The sequence below is a fragment of the Cherax quadricarinatus genome, chromosome 5 (assembly GCF_038502225.1).
Source record: "Cherax quadricarinatus isolate ZL_2023a chromosome 5, ASM3850222v1, whole genome shotgun sequence".
Taxonomy (NCBI): Eukaryota; Metazoa; Arthropoda; class Malacostraca; order Decapoda; family Parastacidae; genus Cherax; species Cherax quadricarinatus.
The window spans coordinates 68,971,266-68,992,074 of NC_091296.1; the positions used below are offsets into that span (position 1 = coordinate 68,971,266).

Genomic DNA, 20,809 nt, shown 5'->3' on the forward strand with positions numbered 1-20,809 from the left:
ACAGATGATTTTGATTGGTTTTAGCACTGGAAATGGCTTGAAACTGAGCTCAAAGTAGCAGAAATTCAAGAGTAAACAAACGACCTCACACGTCTAATACACGCCAGCTGGTGGGTCTAATATGCATTCACAAATATGGTGATGATATTTATACAATTATAACAGTATTGCATAACAGTAAATCTTCTATTTTTTGGTGTGAATAAAAATTCATTATGTGAATAAAAAATCAAAATGGAATTTATTTGTAAAGCCTCAAAACGTAACTAATGAACAGAGGAAATGTTAGTTTAGTTCCAGGAATACCTACCTTGTTTATTCTGGATCCTATTTTGAAATTGGAATATTTTGAACTTTGTGTTAATTTGGCCAAATTAACAATTTCCGATCACTTTAATTTGTAGTTGAAACAGTTGACTTGGTGATTTCTTGTGCTCAATCGATAGAATAGAAGTAATACTAGTGAAATAGCTAAGAATTTGGTTGACTGGAATAATGTAATTAGCCTAAAATGGGAGTTAAAGTCGGCAAAATCGCTGATTCGTAAATATCGCTGACACGTCAAAATTCGCGAGAGCATAATTTCGTCAATTTTCCATCAAATTTTGTACTTTTTGTTTTATTACCTTCACAAAAAGATTCTCTACCATTTCATAAGAAAAAATAACAAATTTTTTTTTTTTAAAATTCTTGGACACTGGGGCACCACTTCAGATTTGGGCCTTGGACCCTGAAGGGGTTAAGGAATTTGAGACAGTGATGGTCATAGTGTAAAAAAATTTTTACTCATAATGAAGAATGCTTGTATGATAAATTTCTCTTATATTTTTTTGGAGTGGAACAAATATAATGACCTTTTCATAGCTTCATGACCAGCAAGGAATCTTAAAGAGGTAACACGGTAATAAATGCATAGTGAGGGAAAATGTATCTAGAGCTGAGCAAATAGGAGAGTCAATGAAGATGCTACTTATTAATAATAATAATTCATTTTTTTTATTAACATATCGGCCAATTCCCACCAAGGCAGGGTGGCCTGAAAAAGAAAAACTTTTATCATCATTCACTCCATCAGTGTCTTGCCAGAGAGGTGCTTTATAAAACTTTATAAAACTGCAACACCCCTCTTTCAGCAACCACCCAGGAAGGTACTACCGTCTTGCCAGGTAACCGTGAAACAGAAACCTGTAACTGTTTTACATGATGGTAGGATTGCTGGTGTCTCTTTTCTGTCTCATAAACATGCTGGATAACAGGTACATGTATATCTTACTACTTCTACTTACACTTAGGTCACACTACACAGGCATGCACCTGCATATACATGTATATACATACACACATCTAGGGTTTTTCTTCTTTTTCTTAATAGCTTTTTTTCTTGTTTTTTTTTTCTCTATTGTCCATGGGGAAGTGGAAAAGAATCTTTCCTCTGTAAGCCATGCGTGTTGTATAAGGTGACTAAAATGCCGTAAGCAATGGGCTAGTAATCCCTTCTCCTGTACACATTTACTAAAAATCAGAAGAAAATAATAATATGCAACATTAAATCATTGAAGTGGATGGGTGTATAGTCATTGGTGTGACACTGTGAATGATGTGTGTTATTGAGAAAGGCTAAGCATTGGTGAATTTGGCTAGTACAGTGGACCCCTGGTTAACGATTTTAATCCGTGCAAGAGGGCTCATCGTTATGCGAAATAATCGTTATGCGAATGAATTTTCCCCATAAGAAATAATGGAAATAAAATTAATCCGTGCAAGACGCCCAAAAGTATGAAAAAAATTTTTTTTTACCACATGAAATGTTAATTTTAATACACACAAACTGAAAAAGGCATGCACAATTACATGACACTTACTTTTATTGAAGATCTGGTGATGATTGATGGGATGGGAGGAGGGGAGAGCATTATCTTCTTACTGTTTAGAAGGGGAATCCCCTTCCATTAGGACTTGAGGTAGCAAGTCCTTTTCTGGGGTTACTTCCCTTCTTCTTTTAATGCCACTAGGACCAGCTTGAGAGTCACTGGACCTCTGTCGCACAACAAATCTGTCCATAGAGCTCTGTACCTCCCGTTCCTTCAAGACTTTCCTAAAATGGGCCATAACATTGTCATTGAAATAGTCACCAGCACGGCTTGCAACAGCTGTGTCAGGGTGATTTTCATCTATAAAGGTTTGCAGTTCAACCCACTGTGCACACATTTCCTTAATCTTTGAAGTAGGCACAATGGATTCCACAACTGGCATAGGCTTCTCAGGGTTAGCCCCAAACCCTTCAAAATCTTTCTTAATTTCCATACTAATTCTCACCCTTTTTACCACAGGGTTGGCACTAGAAGCTTTCTTGGGGCCCATGGTCACTTATTTTCCAGAAACAACACCGAAAACACTGTAATAATACGAAATATTCCGAGTGTATGCTTGGATGTTACCGCGGAGGCTGGCTGGTAAACAATGGGACGGCCGGCACATGTGAGGGCACATTGGACGCGTCTCGGACGAAAATCGGTAAGCGGGTTTTTAATCGGTATGCGCGGCAAAAATTTTGCGATAAAAGTAATCGTTATGCGGAAAAATCGCTATGTGATGCCATCGTTATGCGGGGGTCCACTGTAATTGGATGGATGACAGCCTTTTCTTTGGCTAGGAGGGTTTCAACTAGCCAGCCACAGGCTTTATCTCCAACATTGGTATATTATGCCAGATCATGCCACTTTTTCACCTAAAGAGAATATGAATACTGTACAAGATGATTTTGTATAGGGCTTATTAGAGAAGAATAAAATTCCACAGAATTTCTTTAATCCACCGAATTTAATGTTTTCTGTGAATTTTCCTAAAATGTTATTGTTTCTTATAGGGAAAGAGGAGCTAAGAGTTTTTTTTTGCAGTACATTAGTTAGAACTTAATCTTGGCTCTGCTTGCAGATTTTGGCGTGGGATGTACAATCGCTTTGAAAATGGTATTCACCCACGAGAGCCACTAGGAGACGTCTTGGCTGCCACTACTGAGCATACACAAGCACTAAATGACCAAGCTGACTTTCTAACCAAGGTGGACTTCTGTAGTTGCTACTGTACTTTTTTTTTTATATTTTATACATTGGCAGAGCAGAACCAGTAAATTTCTTGAATCTAGGTCTCCCTTAATGAATCTAGGTCTCCCTTAATGAATCTAGGTCTCCCTTAATGAATCTAGGTCCCCCTTAATATATTGCCCTGGAAAAGACTGGGATTTAGTACACCATATGATTCAGTCTGAAAATCTATCAGATTCAGACAAGCCAGCAATGAATGTTTAGTAATTAGAATCTGTAATGAAGAGAGAGTAGGGTCAACATAAGTGTAGAAGTTTTTAAGAAAAACATTTTTCAGGAGATGTCTGATCACCCAGGCTGAGATGGCTATGTGAGCTTGCAGATTACAGTTAGCAGTAGCCTGGTTGATTGGGCATCTACCAGAGAAGTCTAGCCACAGGCCAGGCTGAAAGAGTAGAACAACTCCTGAAACCAATCACAAGTAGAAAGAAAAATCAAATCATCCCAAATTTGCCATTTAATTTTGTAAAAAAGGTAACCAAATATGAAAGGTAGAAAAAGAATAATAATCACTAAAATATTGGTGAATGGTAGGAAGAAATTTGGGTGACATTAAATATGAAAATCTAAAGTGAGATAACATTAAATTATTATAATGGTTATATAGTGCTTAGGAAATGAGAGATAATTAGGTTTGATTAAAACATGGGGCTGGCGGCTCCTTGAAGACAGGCTCAAGTGATGATTCAGTAGCCAATAACTATTTGTTTTACTGTTTCCCTCAGCCATGCATAGACTAGTTTCTCCCAGTCATACACACAGACTTGTTTCTCTCGGCCATACACACAGTTTTGATTCTCTCGGCCATACACACAGTTTTGATTCTCTCGGCCATACACACAGTTTTGTTTCTCTCAGCCATACACACAGTTTTGTTTCTCTCAGCCATACACAGACTTGCTTCTCTCAGCCATACACACAGACTTGTTTCTCTTAACCATACACACAGTTTTGTTTCTCTCGGCCATACACACAGTTTTGTTTCTCTCAGCCATACACAGACTTGCTTCTCTCAGCCATACACACAGACTTGTTTCTCTTGGCCATACATACGGGCTTGTTTCTCTCGGCCATACACACAGTTTTGTTTCTCTCAGCTATACACACAGACTTGTTTCTGCCAGCCATACATACAGACTTGTTTCTCTCAGCCATACACACAGACTTGTTTCTCTCAGCTATACACACATTTGTTTCCCTCAACCATGTACATAATCTTGCTTGCCCCTCACTTTTATTTAAAAATAAATCTTTTTCAGTAGTATATAAATGTACATTGTTTCATAATATTCAACTGCTTTTATACAATTTTTTTTGTATTAGTTATTTTGTTGCCAATTCATGGATGAATGTTTTTCCCTGTAATGTGAAAATATTTTACTCTCTGATAATTCCCCATAGAGCAGGTTTTGGTGGAGCGCATCTGTGCCTTATTCTGGGACATTAGTATACACTGGTTTTATGTGTAATTCACATTTTTATTTTTACTAGTTGAAACAAAATTGCAGTCTGATAATACCTGTATAAGTTTTTTTTCTAGCGCATCACATGGCTTAAGAATGAATTGGAGAGAAGAGGGCAGATCACAGCCAAGAAAGGGGCTGGTAGCCACTTCGACAATCGCATCTTAGATGATGCACAACAGGTAATGATAAAACAAGTGCAAAACGTTTTAAATTTGAGAATGTTGTAATTATGTTATTTCATGTAATTTGAAACAAATTTAATCATGGTTTACAACAAAAGTGATTAGATGGAGAGTAATACCAAATAACCATGAGTATTAATTAGATGTGTTGTGGGCTACTAGAGGTACACATATTGAGGTTAGACAACCATTAAGTTGTATAAAATTTATTAGTTCAGCTATCATATGCAGAAAAGCTACATTTTTATATTTTTCCAGTTTAGTGTAAAAAACTAAAATTGGAAAAGGACTTTGCATACTATAATCATGGTGAAGTGGTAAACCCAGTTCACTGGATCACAAGCTCTTCACTGGTATCAGGGCACTTCCATAGAAGGAACAACATTGAAGAATATTGAAATTTAGAGTAATGTTTTAATTTTATTATAGTGTATTCATTAATTTTAGAGCAGTGTAATATCTCAACAGAATGGTGAGGACAAAGTAGACAGTATAGGAGTGCTGGGGATGCGTGAAGTGGAAGAATCCTTGGTGTCTGTTGGGGCTCTCACAGTCGCCAATTCTGCAGAGTCGGACGTTTCATCAGAAAAGATTACTCCTGACTCCAATTTCATCAACCCTTCACATTTTATACAAAGCAGCAAGCTGGTTATGGTAGGTGGGACAGCATATACTGTATGTACAATATTGTACAAAAACTCTTACATGGGTGTGAAGCTTGGGTTGTAAATGCTGCAGCGAGGCAGTTGGAGGCAGTGGAGATGTCCTTTCTAAGGGCAATGTGTAGTGTAAATATTATGCAGAGAATTTGGACTGTGGAAATTAGGAGAAGGTGTGGAGTTAATAAAAGTATTAGAAGGCTGAAGAGGGGTTGTTGAGGTGGTTTGGTCATTTAGAGAGAATGGATCAAAGTAGAATGACATGGAGAGCGTATAAATCTGTAGGGGAAGGAAAGCGGGGTAGGGGTCGTCCTCGAAAAGGTTGGAGGGAGGGGGTAAAGGAGTGAATGGAGACGAGTGGTTTTTGGGACCTGCTGTTTAAGTGTGAGCAGGGTAATATTTAGTGAAGGGATTCAGGGAAACTGGTTATTTTTATATAGCCGGACTTGAGTACTGGAAATGGGAAATACAATACCTGCACTTTAAAGGAGGGGTTTGGGATATTGGCAGTTTGGAGGGATATGTTATATATTTTTATATATGCTTATAAACTGGCACCTCTGCAAAGACAGTGATTATGTATGAGTGAGGTGAAAGTGTTGAATGATGATTAAAGTATTTTATTTTTGGGGATTTTCTTTCTTTTTGGGTCACCCTGCCTCGGTAGGAGACGGCCAACTTGTTGAAAAAAAAAAACTATGTACAATGGACCCCTGCATAACGATCACCTCCGAATGCGACCAATTATGTAAGTGCGTTTGTAAGTGTATGTTTGGGGGTCTGAAATGGACTAATCTATTTCACAATATTCCTTATGGGAACAAATTCGGTCAGTACTGGCACCTGAACATACTTCTGGAGTGAAAAAATATCGTTAACCGGGGGTCCACTGTATTGCATTGTATGACCCTTGTAGGTTTAGTGCTTTTCTTTTTTAGCATGATGTACTCCCTGTTAGGTTTATCAACTCCAAATTTCCCAAGGTGACATTCATATTTTGTCTGAGTATATCTATATTATTATTATTATCATACTGGCCGATTCCCACCGAGGCAGGGTGGCCCGAAAAAGAAAAACTTTCACCATCATTCACTCCATCACTGTCTTGCCAGAAGGGTGCTTTACACTACAGTTTTTAAACTGCAACATTAATACCCCTCCTTCAGGTAAATGTAGGTAATATCTTAAAAAAATATATGAACTTGTTAATGCATCCTCATTTGAGAAATGTTATAATCCTCGGGAAATCCTAAATCCTTAGTGTGTCATGAATCATCTAGAGAATGTGAGGTAATCAGGTTTGATCTAAGGAAAGGTAGAGTAGCTCCAGTTCTTTGATGAGTAGTCTTAAGTTTCAAAACATTCATCTTTAAGGGTTCCTTTATTTAATATATTTTCATCACATAATTTTGGGATTCATACTGCACATTCTTTCTTTTCACTTCAATTCTTTGCATTTATTGTGATACATTCTAGTGTAGAGGCCTCTCATGGATTTTTAAGTAATACATTACATATAATTTTTAACTCATTTTTACATATTGTTGACTTTGTGAATGGAAAAAGTTCAGTATTTGTAACTTCATAATAATGAGTGTAAGTAATATTATTATTATTATTATTATTATTATTATTATTATTATTATTATTATTATTATTATTCTTTCAACAAACAAGCCATATCCCACCTAGGTGGGGTGACCCAAAAAGAAAAACTAAAGTTTCTCTTTTTAAATTTAGTAATTAATACAGGAGAAGAGGTTACTAGCCCCTTGCTCCTGGCATTTTAGTCGCCTCTTACAAAACGCATGGTTTACAGAGTATTATTATTGGCACTAAACCCAGCTCTTGGAGGATGGCAGGTAATCATGTTTAATCCAAGTAAAAAGGAGGGTAGCTCACAGTCCATGGATCAAGGTTTCATCAGCAACATCAAGGCCCCTTGCTCCCTTGAAAGGTTGCAACTTCCTGCCCAAAATGTTCTATATATCCAGGGGCTTTGCAAAATGTATTAAATAAATGTTTCCTAATTTTGTAACTTTGTTAAAAAAAAAAAAAATAGGCAGTTTCCCACTGAGGCAGGATGACCCAAAAAAGAAAAAAAAATACTTTCATCCTCATTCAACACTCACCATCACTCATACATAATCACTGTCTTTGCAGAGGCGCTCAGATACAACATTTTAGAAGTCCCTCCAAACTGCCAATATCCCAAACCCCTCCTTTAAAGTCCAGGCATTGTACTTCTCATTTCCAGGACTCAAGTCTGGCTAACTGGTTTCCCTGAACCCCTTCACAAAATATTACCCTGCTCACACTCCAAAAGCTCATCTCTCTCTATTCACTCCTATCTAACACACTCATGCATGCTTGCTGTAAGTTCAGGTCCCTCGCCCACAAAACCTCCTTTACCCCCTCCCTCCAACCTTTTTGAGGATGACCCCTACCTCGCCTTCCTTCCCCTACAGATTTATACACTCTCCAAGTCATTCTACTTTGTTCCATTCTTTCTAAATGACCAAACCACCTCAACAACCCCTCTTCACTCCTCTGACTAATACTTTTAGTAACTCACACCACCTCCTAATTTCCACACTCCGAATTCTCTGCATAATATTTACACCACACATTGCCCTTAGAAAGGACATCTCCATATGCCTCCTCACCGCAGCATTTACAACCTAAGCTTCACGCCCATATAAGTGTGTCGGTACCATACATTCCCTTCTTTGCCTTCTTGGATAATGTTTTTTTGTCTCCACAGATACCTCAATGCACCACTCACCTTTTTTCCTTCATCAATTCTATGGTTAACTTCATCTTTCATTAACCCATCCACTGACAAGTCAACTCCTAAATATCTCAAAACATTCACTTCTTCCATACTCTCTTTCTCTAATGTGATATCCAATTTTTCTTTATCTTAATTGTTTGATACCCTCATCACCTTACTCTTATCTATGTTCACTTTCAACTTTCTACCTTTACACACCCTCCCAAACTCATCCACTAACCTTAGCAACTTTTCTTTAGAATCTCCCAAAAGCACAGTATCATCAGCAAAAAGTAACTGTGTCAACTCTCATTTTGTATTTGATTCCCTATAATTTAATCCCACCCCTCTCCCCAACACCCTAGCATTTACTTCTTTTACAACCCCATCTATAAATATATTAAACAACCATGGTGACATTACACATCCCTGTCTAAGACCTACTTTTATGGGGAAGTAATCTCCCTCTCTCCTAGGTACTAGGTTGGTAAACAGCAACCACCCAGGGAGGTACTACCATCCTGCCAAGTGAGTGTACAACGAAAGTCTGTAATTGTTTTACATGATGGTAGGATTGCTGGTGTCCTTTTTTCTGTCTCATGAGCATGCAAGATTTCAGGTACGTCTTGCTACTTCTACTTACACTTGGGTCACACTACACATACATGTACAAGCATATATATACACACCCCTCTGGGTTTTCTTCTATTTTCTTTCTAGTTCTTATTCTTGTTTATTTCCTCTTATCTCCATGGGAAAGTGGAACAGAATTCTTCCTCCGTAAGCCATGCGTGTTGTTAGAGGCGACTAAAATGCTGGGAGCAAGGGGCTAGTAACCTCTTCTCCTGTATATATTACTAAATGTAAAAGGATAAACTTTCGTTTTTCCTTTTGGGCCACTCTGCCTCGGTGGGATACGGCCAGTGTGTTGAAAGAAAGAAGAATCTCCCTCTCTCTCCTACACACCCTAACCTGAGCCTCATTATCCTTATAAAAACTCTTTACAGCATTTAGTAGCTTACTACCTATTCCGTACACTTGCAACATCTGCCACATCGCTCCCCTATCCACTCTATCATATGCCTTTTCTAAATCCATAAATTCAATGAAAACTTCCCTACCTTTATCTAAATACTGTTCACCTATATGCTTCACTTTAAACACTTGATCTACACATCCCTTACCCACTCTAAAATCTCCTTGCTCATCTGCAGTCCTACTGTCTTACCTCTAATTCTTTCAGTAATAACCCTACCATACACTTTACCTGGTAACTGTTATGTATATTTTGAAAATAAAATATATTTAGTTGTTTGTTGATATAGTACTAGACTTTCATATTTACTTAGAGCAGTTCAGGCACATTTTTCTATACTAGTGAGGGGCTCCTGGTGCAAAGAATTGAAGCTGTCCTTCCCTTCCTAGGATGAACCTGATTGCCTTCCATTCCTCTAGGTATTGTATAATGCCTATGGGCTTGGTACTCTTTCCTAAATATATTAATATCTCCTGTGTATTTCCAGAACCAACTATTGTCATACCAAGTTGATCGTGCAGTCTCTCCAGACTTGTCATCAGTGGTTCTTGACTGGAAGACTTTCAGAAATGTACGAGAATGCTCTTGTTCAACTCCTTTTGACCACTTCAGTCGCAAGGTTAGTAATAATAAATCTGTTTATTTTATTTTACCCCAGTATTTCCCACCAAGGTAAGTCATCCTAAAAGATGAAAAAGTTATTGAGTAGATTGAGCAGAAAAGGTGGGTGGGGTGGGGAGGGGAGACTTTTGCCTTAAGAGTACTATAACAGTGTGAGATGAAGGAAGGCCTGAACAAGTGCTTGTTTAGTACCGGCTGGTTCTACAAATTCATATCATACATTTGGTTGCATAATATTAAATTTTCTGGCAAAAGTGCTTCTGCTGACCACACAGCTACAGGGAATTTTCCTTCAGAATTGGCAGTAATGATTTCTGAAAGTGACCACAAGCCACAAGTGTTGACTTTAATCCTTTCAGGGTCCATGCTGTAGATCTATGGCTTTACATTCAGGGTCCAAACCGTAGATCTATGCCAAAATTCTAGTGGCGTCAAATTTAGCGCGAAAAGGCTGGTAGGTCTACATGTAAAAGAACGGGTCTGCATGGTGTGTGTGCGCCATAAACAAAAATTCTAGGCGCCCGCATAGCATTGTGTGAACGCCGGCTCAGTTACCTTTGTTCACCATGCCTCTTCGCAAGGCAGCTCTCACTCCAAGGAAAATTGGGACTCTCCTCTTCCTATCTGATAGTTCTGACTCTGATAATAGTACAGAAAACCCTGACGATCCTCAACCTTCTACCTCTTGTGTGGGCACTCCTCAGTCACGGTCAGTTGTACCTCATCGCAAGATAAAACTATTATTTTCACATGGCCAGGCCTCTGCCTTCAGTAATGACGATGATAGTGACGTGGATTGTGATTTTATTGCTCTTGACAATCATTCCAGTAGTGATAGTGAGGAAACATATTCACCAGTGAAGCGTTGATATATACGCCGCTGCATGCGCTCGGGTAGTGTTCCCTATGCAGTGCCCAGGGGACGGAGTACATCCCATGGCCCTACACCAGGAATACACAGTGAAAGTGAGGATGATGTGGCTACACGTGGCATGGATAGACCACAGGCATCAGTAGGTGGTGGTAGTGGTGATGGTAGTGCCATGACCATGAATGACTCACCAGCCCAGGCTGGGACCCACGCTGCTGACTCCTCAGTTCAGGGACAAAGCAGAGCGTCAGCCACCAGCCCACCACAACTACCAGCACAACCAGCCTATGATGTCCAGTATCCACCAGCAAACTGTATCTGGGATTGGCAGCAAAATCCCAGTTTTGTTCCCAAGCCCCACCAGTTTGATGACTCTCAAAGTGGAATTCTACCTACTTGTCCCCTTGGAACCACTGCCAATGAACTGGAATTTTTTGAACTCTTCTTTGATCAGCCCTTGATGGAAACTATTGTCAGGGAAAGTAACAAGTATTTTGAGTACACCATGGCAAATACAATGATATCACCACAGTCAAGACTACACCGGTGGAAACTGACAACTGTTGCAGAAATGTATTTGCTTTTTGCAACAATAATGCTTATGCCTCATGTCTATAAGCATAATATAAAAGCATACTGGTCCACAGATTGGCTAATTTCTACCCCAGTCTTCAGTGAAATCATCCCAGTGAACAGGTTTATCTTACTGTTACATATGTTGCACTTCTCTGACAAAACCAAGCCTGACAGAAGTGACAGGTTATACAAGATTAGAAATGTTTTTATGTATCTCAAACAAAAGTTACACATGTACTTTTATCCATTCAAGAATATTGTACTTGAATGTTTGAATGACAGGTAGACTGTCATTCAAACAGTATATACCGAGCAAGAGGAAACGCTTTGGTATAAAACTGTTTGTACTCTGCGACTGTGACAGTGGTATTGGATACTGTTGTATACATGGGAAATAAAACATTGAAAGATACCAGGATGTTATTGGGTATCTCAGGTGATGTAGTGAGAAGCATGATGGCACCTTATCTTGGTAAGGGGCATACATTATATACCGATAACTGATACACAAGCCCTTTACTCATTGATTTCTTGCGAGTGAACAAGACAGATGTGTGTGGCACAGTGCATTCTAATCGTAAACATATGCCCAGGTTTAACGCAGGCACTTGTGGTGATGAGGTGCAGGTGTTTACTGCCAATGACATCATGGCATTACGGTTGCATGACAAACAAGATGTCACATTGTTGACAACCATTCACCGTAACGAAATGCAAGACAGTGGCAAAGTTGATAGAATGACTAATGAACATATTCAAAAACCAGTGACAGTGATAGATTACACATAAAACATGCGCTTGGTTGACAAATGTGAAATGCAGATTGACTTTGTTGATTGTGTTCATAAGAGTTACAAGTGGTATATGAAACTTTTCTTTCATCTCATGGACATTTCGATGCTCAATGCATATAATATGTACCAAATGAAGACTGGCAACAGACCACCGTATGGTGAATTTTGTTTGTCTGTTGTCAGACAACTCGTAATGAAAAACTGTACCAGGTAACAACACCTGCTATACAAAACCGTCCTCGAACTCCTCAGGATATACCCAAGCGTTTGAGGAGGGAAGGTGATCACTTCATAATACAGCTTCCTGCAACTAAGAAGAAATTTGCTCAGAAGAGATGTGTTGTCTGTGCACAAACAAAACGACGGCAACAAAGATGCAAAGACACTCGGTTTATGTGCAAGGAATGTAAGGTAGCTCTGTGCATGGTGCCTTGTTTCAAGGAGTTCCACAAGCTGCAGCAGTTCTAAAAACATGTCCAGTGATTGTACCTATGTAAATATATGATAGAACATTAGTATTATACAAGATTTGTGCATGTTTATTGTAATAAGCAAAAGTGGTAAACAATATTATGATAATTTTAGTGCGGTTATTGTGTTCAATACAGTGAGTTTATATATATACATTATATACAATATTGGTCTCTCAGGCCCCAAATGTTAGTAGGAAAAGAAAAAATTAGAAAAGAAAAGAAAAAAACTATAAAAAACGTAAAATAAACTAATGCACGTATGTGGAAATCGTCGATGTTGCCGCCACCTGGTCACTTTGGGTCAACTTCTCGGCACTGTATCTCGGTAAGTACTGATCACAAAATATACTCTTTAATTCGGTAAGAATTTTTTTTTTTTTTTAATTTCTTGGACACTGGGGCACCCCTTCCGATTTTGGTCTTGGACCCTGAAAGGGTTAATACTGATGAGATGTGTCTTTATTGAAGATGATGCCATCAAGAACTTACTTCAGCAAGTAAGAGAAAAGTGCATCAGGATTCAAAGCAGTGTAGGATCATTTCAGTTTGCTACTGTGCAGTAATTCATCAGGCAATTTAAGTGTAAGCCCATGTTAGCATATTTACTGTTCCAAGACTCCTTGTGCTCTGAAAAGTACAGACAAGGTACAGTCAAACCAGTCATTATGGATGAAGGAGGAATTATTTGCAGACTAGTTTAACCCCTTCACTGTCAGAAGGCCCAGAATTGAGTGTTAACAATATCAGAATTTTTCCAAAAAAATCTTAAAAATAAAAGTGCATTTTTATTGAGGTAATGAAACCAAAAAAAGTAATTCCCATCAGTACTTACCAAGATATGAAGGCATGAAGTTGAAGGTTGATGACCTGCTGATGGCAACATTGGTGATTGCTGCCTGCTCCACATTTTTTTTTTTTTTTTTTTTTTACTCTTGTTCTGAGATTTTAAAAATTTTTTACATTTTTCAATAACTTTTGTGCCCCATGAGGCTCGTATTATGCACAATGTACACATATCCATCTGTTGTATGCAACACAATACCCCACTAATAGTGTTATCAGTACATTGTTTACACAACAACATGGTTTAGAAAGACACGTAAGCAAACACTATAACATATATATTAGAAAACGTTTCGGTCCTGGGACCTTGATCAAGTGATCAAGGTCCCAGGACCGAAACGTTTTCTAATAAATATGTTATAGTGTTTGCTTACGTCTCTTTCTAAACCAACTTGTCGGTATTTATTACCAAGGTTTATACCACACAACAACATAAACACACACACAGGTATAGATGTTTCACATTACTGCTGTTCTAACATTTATGTACATAAATATACAGACACTGATCATGTTGCTAGAACTGTTGCAATCTGTAGACATTCCTGAAACATGGCTCCATACACATAAGAAAATAAGAACATAAGAAATAAGGAACACTGCAGGAGGCCTGTTGGCCTATACTAGGCAGATCCTTTGCAATTCATCCCACTAACAAAACATTTGCCCAACCCAATTTTCAATGCTACCAAAGAAATAAGCTCTGATGTGCAAGTCCAAATCAAATCCAACCCCTCCCACTCATGTACTTTTTTATTTTATTTTTTTTTATTATCACACTGGCCGATTCCCACCAAGGCAGGGTGGCCCGAAAAAGAAAAACTTTCACCATCATTCACTCCATCACTGTCTTGCCAGAAGGGTGCTTTACACTACAGTTTTTAAACTGCAACATTAACACCCCTCCTTCAGAGTGCAGGCACTGTACTTCCCATCTCCAGGACTCAAGTCCGGCCTGCCGGTTTCCCTGAACCCCTTCATAAATGTTACTTTGCTCACACTCCAACAGCACGTCAAGTATTAAAAACCATTTGTCTCCATTCACTCCTATCAAACACGCTCACGCATGCCTGCTGGAAGTCCAAGCCCCTCGCACACAAAACCTCCTTTACCCCCTCCCTCCAACCTTTCCTAGGCCGACCCCTACCCCGCCTTCCTTCCACTACAGACTGATACACTCTTGAAGTCATTCTGTTTCGCTCCATTCTCTCTACATGTCCGAACCACCTCAACAACTTTTCCTCAGCCCTCTGGACAACAGTTTTGATAATCCCGCACCTCCTCCTAACTTCCAAACTACGAATTCTCTGCATTATATTCACACCACACATTGCCCTCAGACATGACATCTCCACTGCCTCCAGCCTTCTCCTCGCTGCAACATTCATCACCCATGCTTCACACCCATATAAGAGTGTTGGTAAAACTATACTCTCATACATTCCCCTCTTTGCCTCCAAGGACAAAGTTCTTTGTCTCCACAGACTCCTTAGTGCACCACTCACCCTTTTCCCCTCATCAATTCTATGATTCACCTCATCCTTCATAGACCCATCCGCTGACACGTCCACTCCCAAATATCTGAATACATTCACCTCTTCCATACTATCTCCCTCCAATCTGATATCCAATCTTTCATCACCTAATATTTTTGTTATCCTCATAACCTTACTCTTTCCTGTATTCACTTTCAATTTTCTTCTTTTGCACACCCTACCAAATTCATCCACCAATCTCTGCAACTTCTCTTCAGAATCTCCCAAGAGCACAGTGTCATCAGCAAAGAGCAACTGTGACAACTCCAACTTTATGTGTGATTCTTTATCTTTTAACTCCACGCCTCTTGTCAAGACCCTCGCATTTACTTCTCTTACAACCCCATCTATAAATATATTAAACAACCACGGTGACATCACACATCCTTGTCTAAGGCCTACTTTTACTGGGAAATAATTTCCCTCTTTCCTATGTACTCTAACTTGAGCCTCACTATCCTCGTAAAAACTCTTCACTGCTTTCAGTAACCTACCTCCTACACCATACACCTGCAACACCTGCCACATTACCCCCCTATCCACCCTGTCATACGCCTTTTCCAAATCCATAAATGCCACAAAGACCTCTTTAGCCTTATCTAAATACTGTTCACTTATATGTTTCACTGTAAACACCTGGTCCACACACCCCCCTACCTTTCCTAAAGCCTCCTTGTTCATCTGCTATCCTATTCTCCGTCTTACTTTTAATTCTTTCAATAATAACTCTACCATACACTTTACCAGGTATACTCAACAGACTTATCCCCCTATAATTTTTGCACTCTCTTTTGTCCCCTTTGCCTTTATACAAAGGAACTATGCATGCTCTCTGCCAATCCCTAGGTACCTTACCCTCTTCCATACATTTATTAAATAATTGCACCAACCACTCCAAAACTATATCCCCACCTGCTTTTAACATTTCTATCTTTATCCCATCAATCCCGGCTGCTTTACCCCCTTTCATTTTACCTACTGCCTCACGAATTTCCCCCACACTCACAACTGGCTCTTCCTCACTCCTACAAGATGTTATTCCTCCTTGCCCTATACACGAAATCACAGCTTCCCTATCTTCATCAACATTTAACAATTCCTCAAAATATTCCCTCCATCTTCCCAATACCTCTAACTCTCCATTTAATAACTCTCCTCTCCTATTTTTAACTGACAAATCCATTTGTTCTCTAGGCTTCCTTAACTTGTTAATCTCACTCCAAAACTTTTTCTTATTTTCAACAAAATTTGTAAAAATAAGAAAAAGTTTTGGAAATTTGAAACTACCCAAAGTCCTAGCCTCAATAACCCAACTACGTAGACTGTTCCACTCATAAAAACATAAGAACATAAGAAAGGAGGATCACTGTAGCAGGCCTGTTGGCCCATACCAGGCAGGTCCTTTACAATTCATCCCACTAACAAAACATTTGCCCAACCCGATTTTCAATGCTACCCAAGAAATAAGCTCTGATGTGCAAGCCCCACTCAAACTGTGTATCTGTGCTTTTCTGGGTACCTTGTTGTGTGTGTGGGCACGTTTCTGAGCTCATTTCTTCTTGTTTGTAGCAGGAAGTGTCATTAGGAAGTGATTATCAAACTTCAAATGAGAAGGTACTAGGTGATCATTTTGGTGGTGCATGTGTGCTGCAGGTGTTCTCTGGTATTTGTGTATCTGCCTCATGACAGACATACAAAAGTGGGCATATGGTGGTCTGTTGCCAGTCCTGACCTGGTACATATTGTTTGCATTGAGCATTGTAAGATCCACAAGATGGAAGACAAGTTTCATGTACCACTTGTAACTCTTGCAGACACAACCAGCAAACTCAATCTACACATCACATTTGTCCACCACACGCATATTAGTGGTGTAATCCAAGACAGCAGCTGGTCTCAGAATGTGTTCATTGGTGTGTCTACTCGCCTTTTCTGTATCTTTCATTTCATGATGGTGAATCGATGTCAGCAGTGTCATGTCACATGACACTGATGCATTGGCATAAAACACCTGTATCTCACCAGTACCAGTTGCCTGCATTGAACTTGGGCAAGTGTTTGTGTTCCATTCACTGTACCACACACATCTGTCATGTTCACACATAGGAAATTGCTAAGGGGCTTGTGTACTATGGAAATATAAACACATATGTGTTTATATTTCCATTGTGTCGGTATTTTATACCATTTATTTCCACCGGCTTGTGTACTAGTTATCCATGTATAGTATATGCCCCTTACCAAAATATGGTTCCATCATTGTTCTCACCACATCACCTGAGATACCCAATAACTTCCTGGTATGTTTCAGTGTTTTGCTTCCTGTGTGCACAATCAGATCCAATACCAGACCGGTTTCACAATCACACAACACTTGATACCAAAGTATATATACACTGCTTGAATGAAGTCGACCTTTGAAAAGGAACAAAGACTCATCAATAACAAGATTCTTGAAGGGATAAAAATACACACTGAACTTCTATTTCAGATACATGAAAACATTCCTGATCTTGTATAACATGCTATCATGTCTGAGAAGTGTGCATATGTAACAGCAGGATAAATCTGTTAACTGGGATATCACTGAAGTCTGGGGTACAAATTAGGTGGTCAGTCAACCAGTATGATTGAATATTGTGCTTATACACATGTGGCATAAGCATTATTGTGGCAAGGAGTCAGTAAAGGTTGTGGGGATTGCTAAAGGAAAAATAATATCAGAAGTCAGTGTAATAAAGGAGCCACTGACAAAAAGTCAGAGGGAGTCTGTAACAAAGGTAGAGCTGTTTGGAAGGAGACCAAATAAAGCAAGTGTGTTAGACCGGTTAGGTGCCGGAAGTAAATTCTGCATGTGCATTGATAGATAGGACGGTCTATTAGTAAATTTGTAGGAGTCATACAGCACTTGGGAGGTATTTGGGGTCATTGCATTACACCCTTGACTACTTCAGTAGAATTATTGATTGTTAATGCTTGGCTTGAGGATTATCTTTGAATATGTACAGTGGTTTATTAATCAGTATAAATTTTTCAGCCAGACTTGAGTTCTGGAAATGGGAAGTACAATGCCTGCACTTTATAGGAGGGGTTTGGGATACTGGCAGTTTGGAGGGACATCTAAACTGTCATATCTGAGTGCCTCTGCAAAGACAGTGATTATGTATGAGTGATGGTGAAAGTGTTGAATGATGAAAATTTTTTTTCTTTTTGGGTCACCTTGCCGCAGTGGGAAATGGCCAACGTGTTAAAAAAAATCATTTTCTTTTATTTTCTACTTTTTTTTTCAGCACCATTGTTGGCGATGTGGAGAAGTGTTTTGCACTCGATGCATAGACAAGAAGGCAGCACTACCAGGCCATCTCAGCCAGCAGCCAGTACCTGTATGCAGACCTTGCTATAAAGATGTCACACGTTCCATTTCAGTTGATACCCCATAGATTTTAAAGTACTCTTTACGGCAATGTGATACATCAACTGATTAATACATTGATGTAAGTTGTTATCCACCAAATATTTTGTATTGTAGGAGCAGTTGGGTTTTACAGGGGAGTGGAAAGTTTGTGTAAACTAGTATGAAGTCATCTCTACATCATGCCTACTTAATCCTAAACCAGCCAGTGTTACTACAAATGCAGAATAGGCTGTGTACTCCTATCCTTTAGTTTACCTTGTAAATGCAACTAATTATACCTTTGAAACACTTCCAGTGAATCATCATGATCATCATCAATGCCAGCATGTTTACATGTACATACAAGTGTGGAGGGTCTGTTATAATTACCTTACTCATGTTAGTCACCGACCAATTCCACCCAAGCTAAAGGCCTAACTGTAACATTCAAGAAATTTTATGAAAAACTACACTAATTATTGTTGTAGAATTGGCTTGTATAACAAAACTTATTTGAAAATCAAATATAAAACTGATACTAATTGTTGCTGTTTCACAAATTTTAAAATTTTTGGTGTGGATATTTCTTGCAATCTCTTGTTTATTATAATAGGCATTTAAGAATATAAGTAGCAGATTTAAAGATACGTTTAATTGAATAATTTCAGTTGGCAGTAAAATGTCAAAGCTTACTCTGCTAAATTTCAGTAACTAAGTAATGGAAGGGAAAGGTTTTCATTTTGTTATTATACTCAAAAATAAACATTGAACAAATATAGGTAATTTGGCACTTGGTTTTGTTTGTATAGTTAATATTTTAACCCTTTTAGGGTCCATCCCGTAGTTCTGCGGCTTTGAAGCCAGGGTCCAAGCTGTAGTTCTTTGCCAGGAACTCAGCTTACTCAGATAAGCTGTGAACAGTAAATTTGGGCCTAGACACGAGAGAATACACCTGTGTGGTAAGTGTGCACCACATAAAACAAATCATGCAGCACGCAGTGCAAAATGAGAAAAAAAAAAAAAGCCGTATTTGTCAATTAAATCAACGACTTTGCGGTGCTTTTTTCGTATGTTTTTTATTGTTGCATTTGCAGTTTCTTGATCTCATTTGATAGAATGGAGGATTTATTACAGAAATAGAGATGAAAGTGGCTTGAAACCGAGTGGATATGTTCGATTTTTGCCGACGTTCAAGAATAAACAAATGTCATGTGTCCAATACACCTCAACTGGTGGTTCTATATACATGTTCACGAATGTGCTGATATTATTTTTACAATTATTACAATATTGCATGGCAGTAAATTTTCTATTTTTTTGGTGTGAATAAAATTCATGTGAATAAAAAGTCAAAATGGAATTCAATTGTAAAGCCTGAATACGTAACTAATAAACAGGAAATGTTATTTTAGTGCTAGGAATGCCTGCATTGTTTATTCTGGACCCTATTTTGAAATTGGAATATATTGAACTGTGTGAAAGTGGCTAAATTACCAATTTCTGATCACTCTATTGGGTAGTTGAAACAGTTGACTAGGCAATTTCCTGTGCTCAATCGATAAAATTGAAGTAATTCTAGCGAAATAGCTAAGAATTTGGTCAACTGGAATAATGTAATTGGCCTAAAATGGGAGTCAAAGTGGGCAAAATCGCCGATGCGTGAATATTGCTGATGCAGCAAAATTTGTGAGAGCATAATTTTGTCAATTTTCCATCAAATTTCATACTTTGTTTTATTTCCTTCAAAAAAAAAAAAAAAAAATTCTCTACCATTTCATAATTTTTTTTTTTTTTAAAAATCCTGGACCCTGTGGACAAGTTCAGATTGGGGGTCTGGACCCTGAAAGGGTTAAGACCATTTTTCAGTCATTGTTACTCTTGTAATAACACTCTTAGCTCAGTTGCATAATTTACATTGATCAGGAATCACAGTGTCAGTCTTTTACAGTATTCCTCTGAATTAGAAAAAAAATATTGTACTATTAAAATGTTGTTTGGAGTACCATATATTATTTTGCTTTGTTAGGTAAATGGACAAACACTGTTGGTAGTTGACAGAGCAATTGACTTTGTTGTGTAGCACCTGTAGTATGATCACTATGTTGTCAGCAGTGATATGGAAAAGCATCACTGAAAGTATTGTATGCATACTGATTCCTGACATATTTAGATACAGTACTTGCAAGTCATGAAATATTTTAATCAAACTTTTTTATTTTGTAAAGCAAGGCTGAAGCAAATACTGTTTTCTAGGTTATTACACCAGGAGCATAATAATGGGCATGTATGCTAGCACATACTGGTAGGATGCTACTAGTGCTAGCAGTGATTTTAATGATAGGAAAGCACTGAACTTGAATTGGTCATGTAGCAACTGAGTAAAGGGATGTAATAACGTTTAATGCAAGGAAGCATAATAGAGTTCCTTGGAGAAAGAGCCCCTTACTGACATTGAGGCTCCTCTCTTGAGAGTTATGAATGC

The 20,809-nt window shown here is 38.5% G+C and overlaps 1 protein-coding gene across 2 annotated transcripts in view; it reads left to right on the forward strand.

Moving 5' to 3' along the window:
* The window catches only part of Mtmr6 (Myotubularin related protein 6), a gene marked incomplete at its 5' end in the record, with an annotated part of 90,004 nt that extends 70,631 nt beyond the window's left edge, over positions 1 to 19,373 (forward strand). The window contains 6 exon segments of one of the 2 annotated variants that reach the window (XR_011394475.1): positions 2,935 to 3,061; positions 4,645 to 4,749; positions 5,221 to 5,406; positions 9,708 to 9,839; positions 18,224 to 18,427; positions 19,158 to 19,373. Coding sequence is in view for 1 of the 2 variants with exons in the window: in XM_070103766.1 (XP_069959867.1) it covers positions 2,935 to 3,061; positions 4,645 to 4,749; positions 5,221 to 5,406; positions 9,708 to 9,839; positions 18,224 to 18,373 (700 nt within the window). 2 annotated transcript variants of the gene reach the window in all.
* Between the last annotated feature and the right edge of the window lie 1,436 nt (positions 19,374 to 20,809).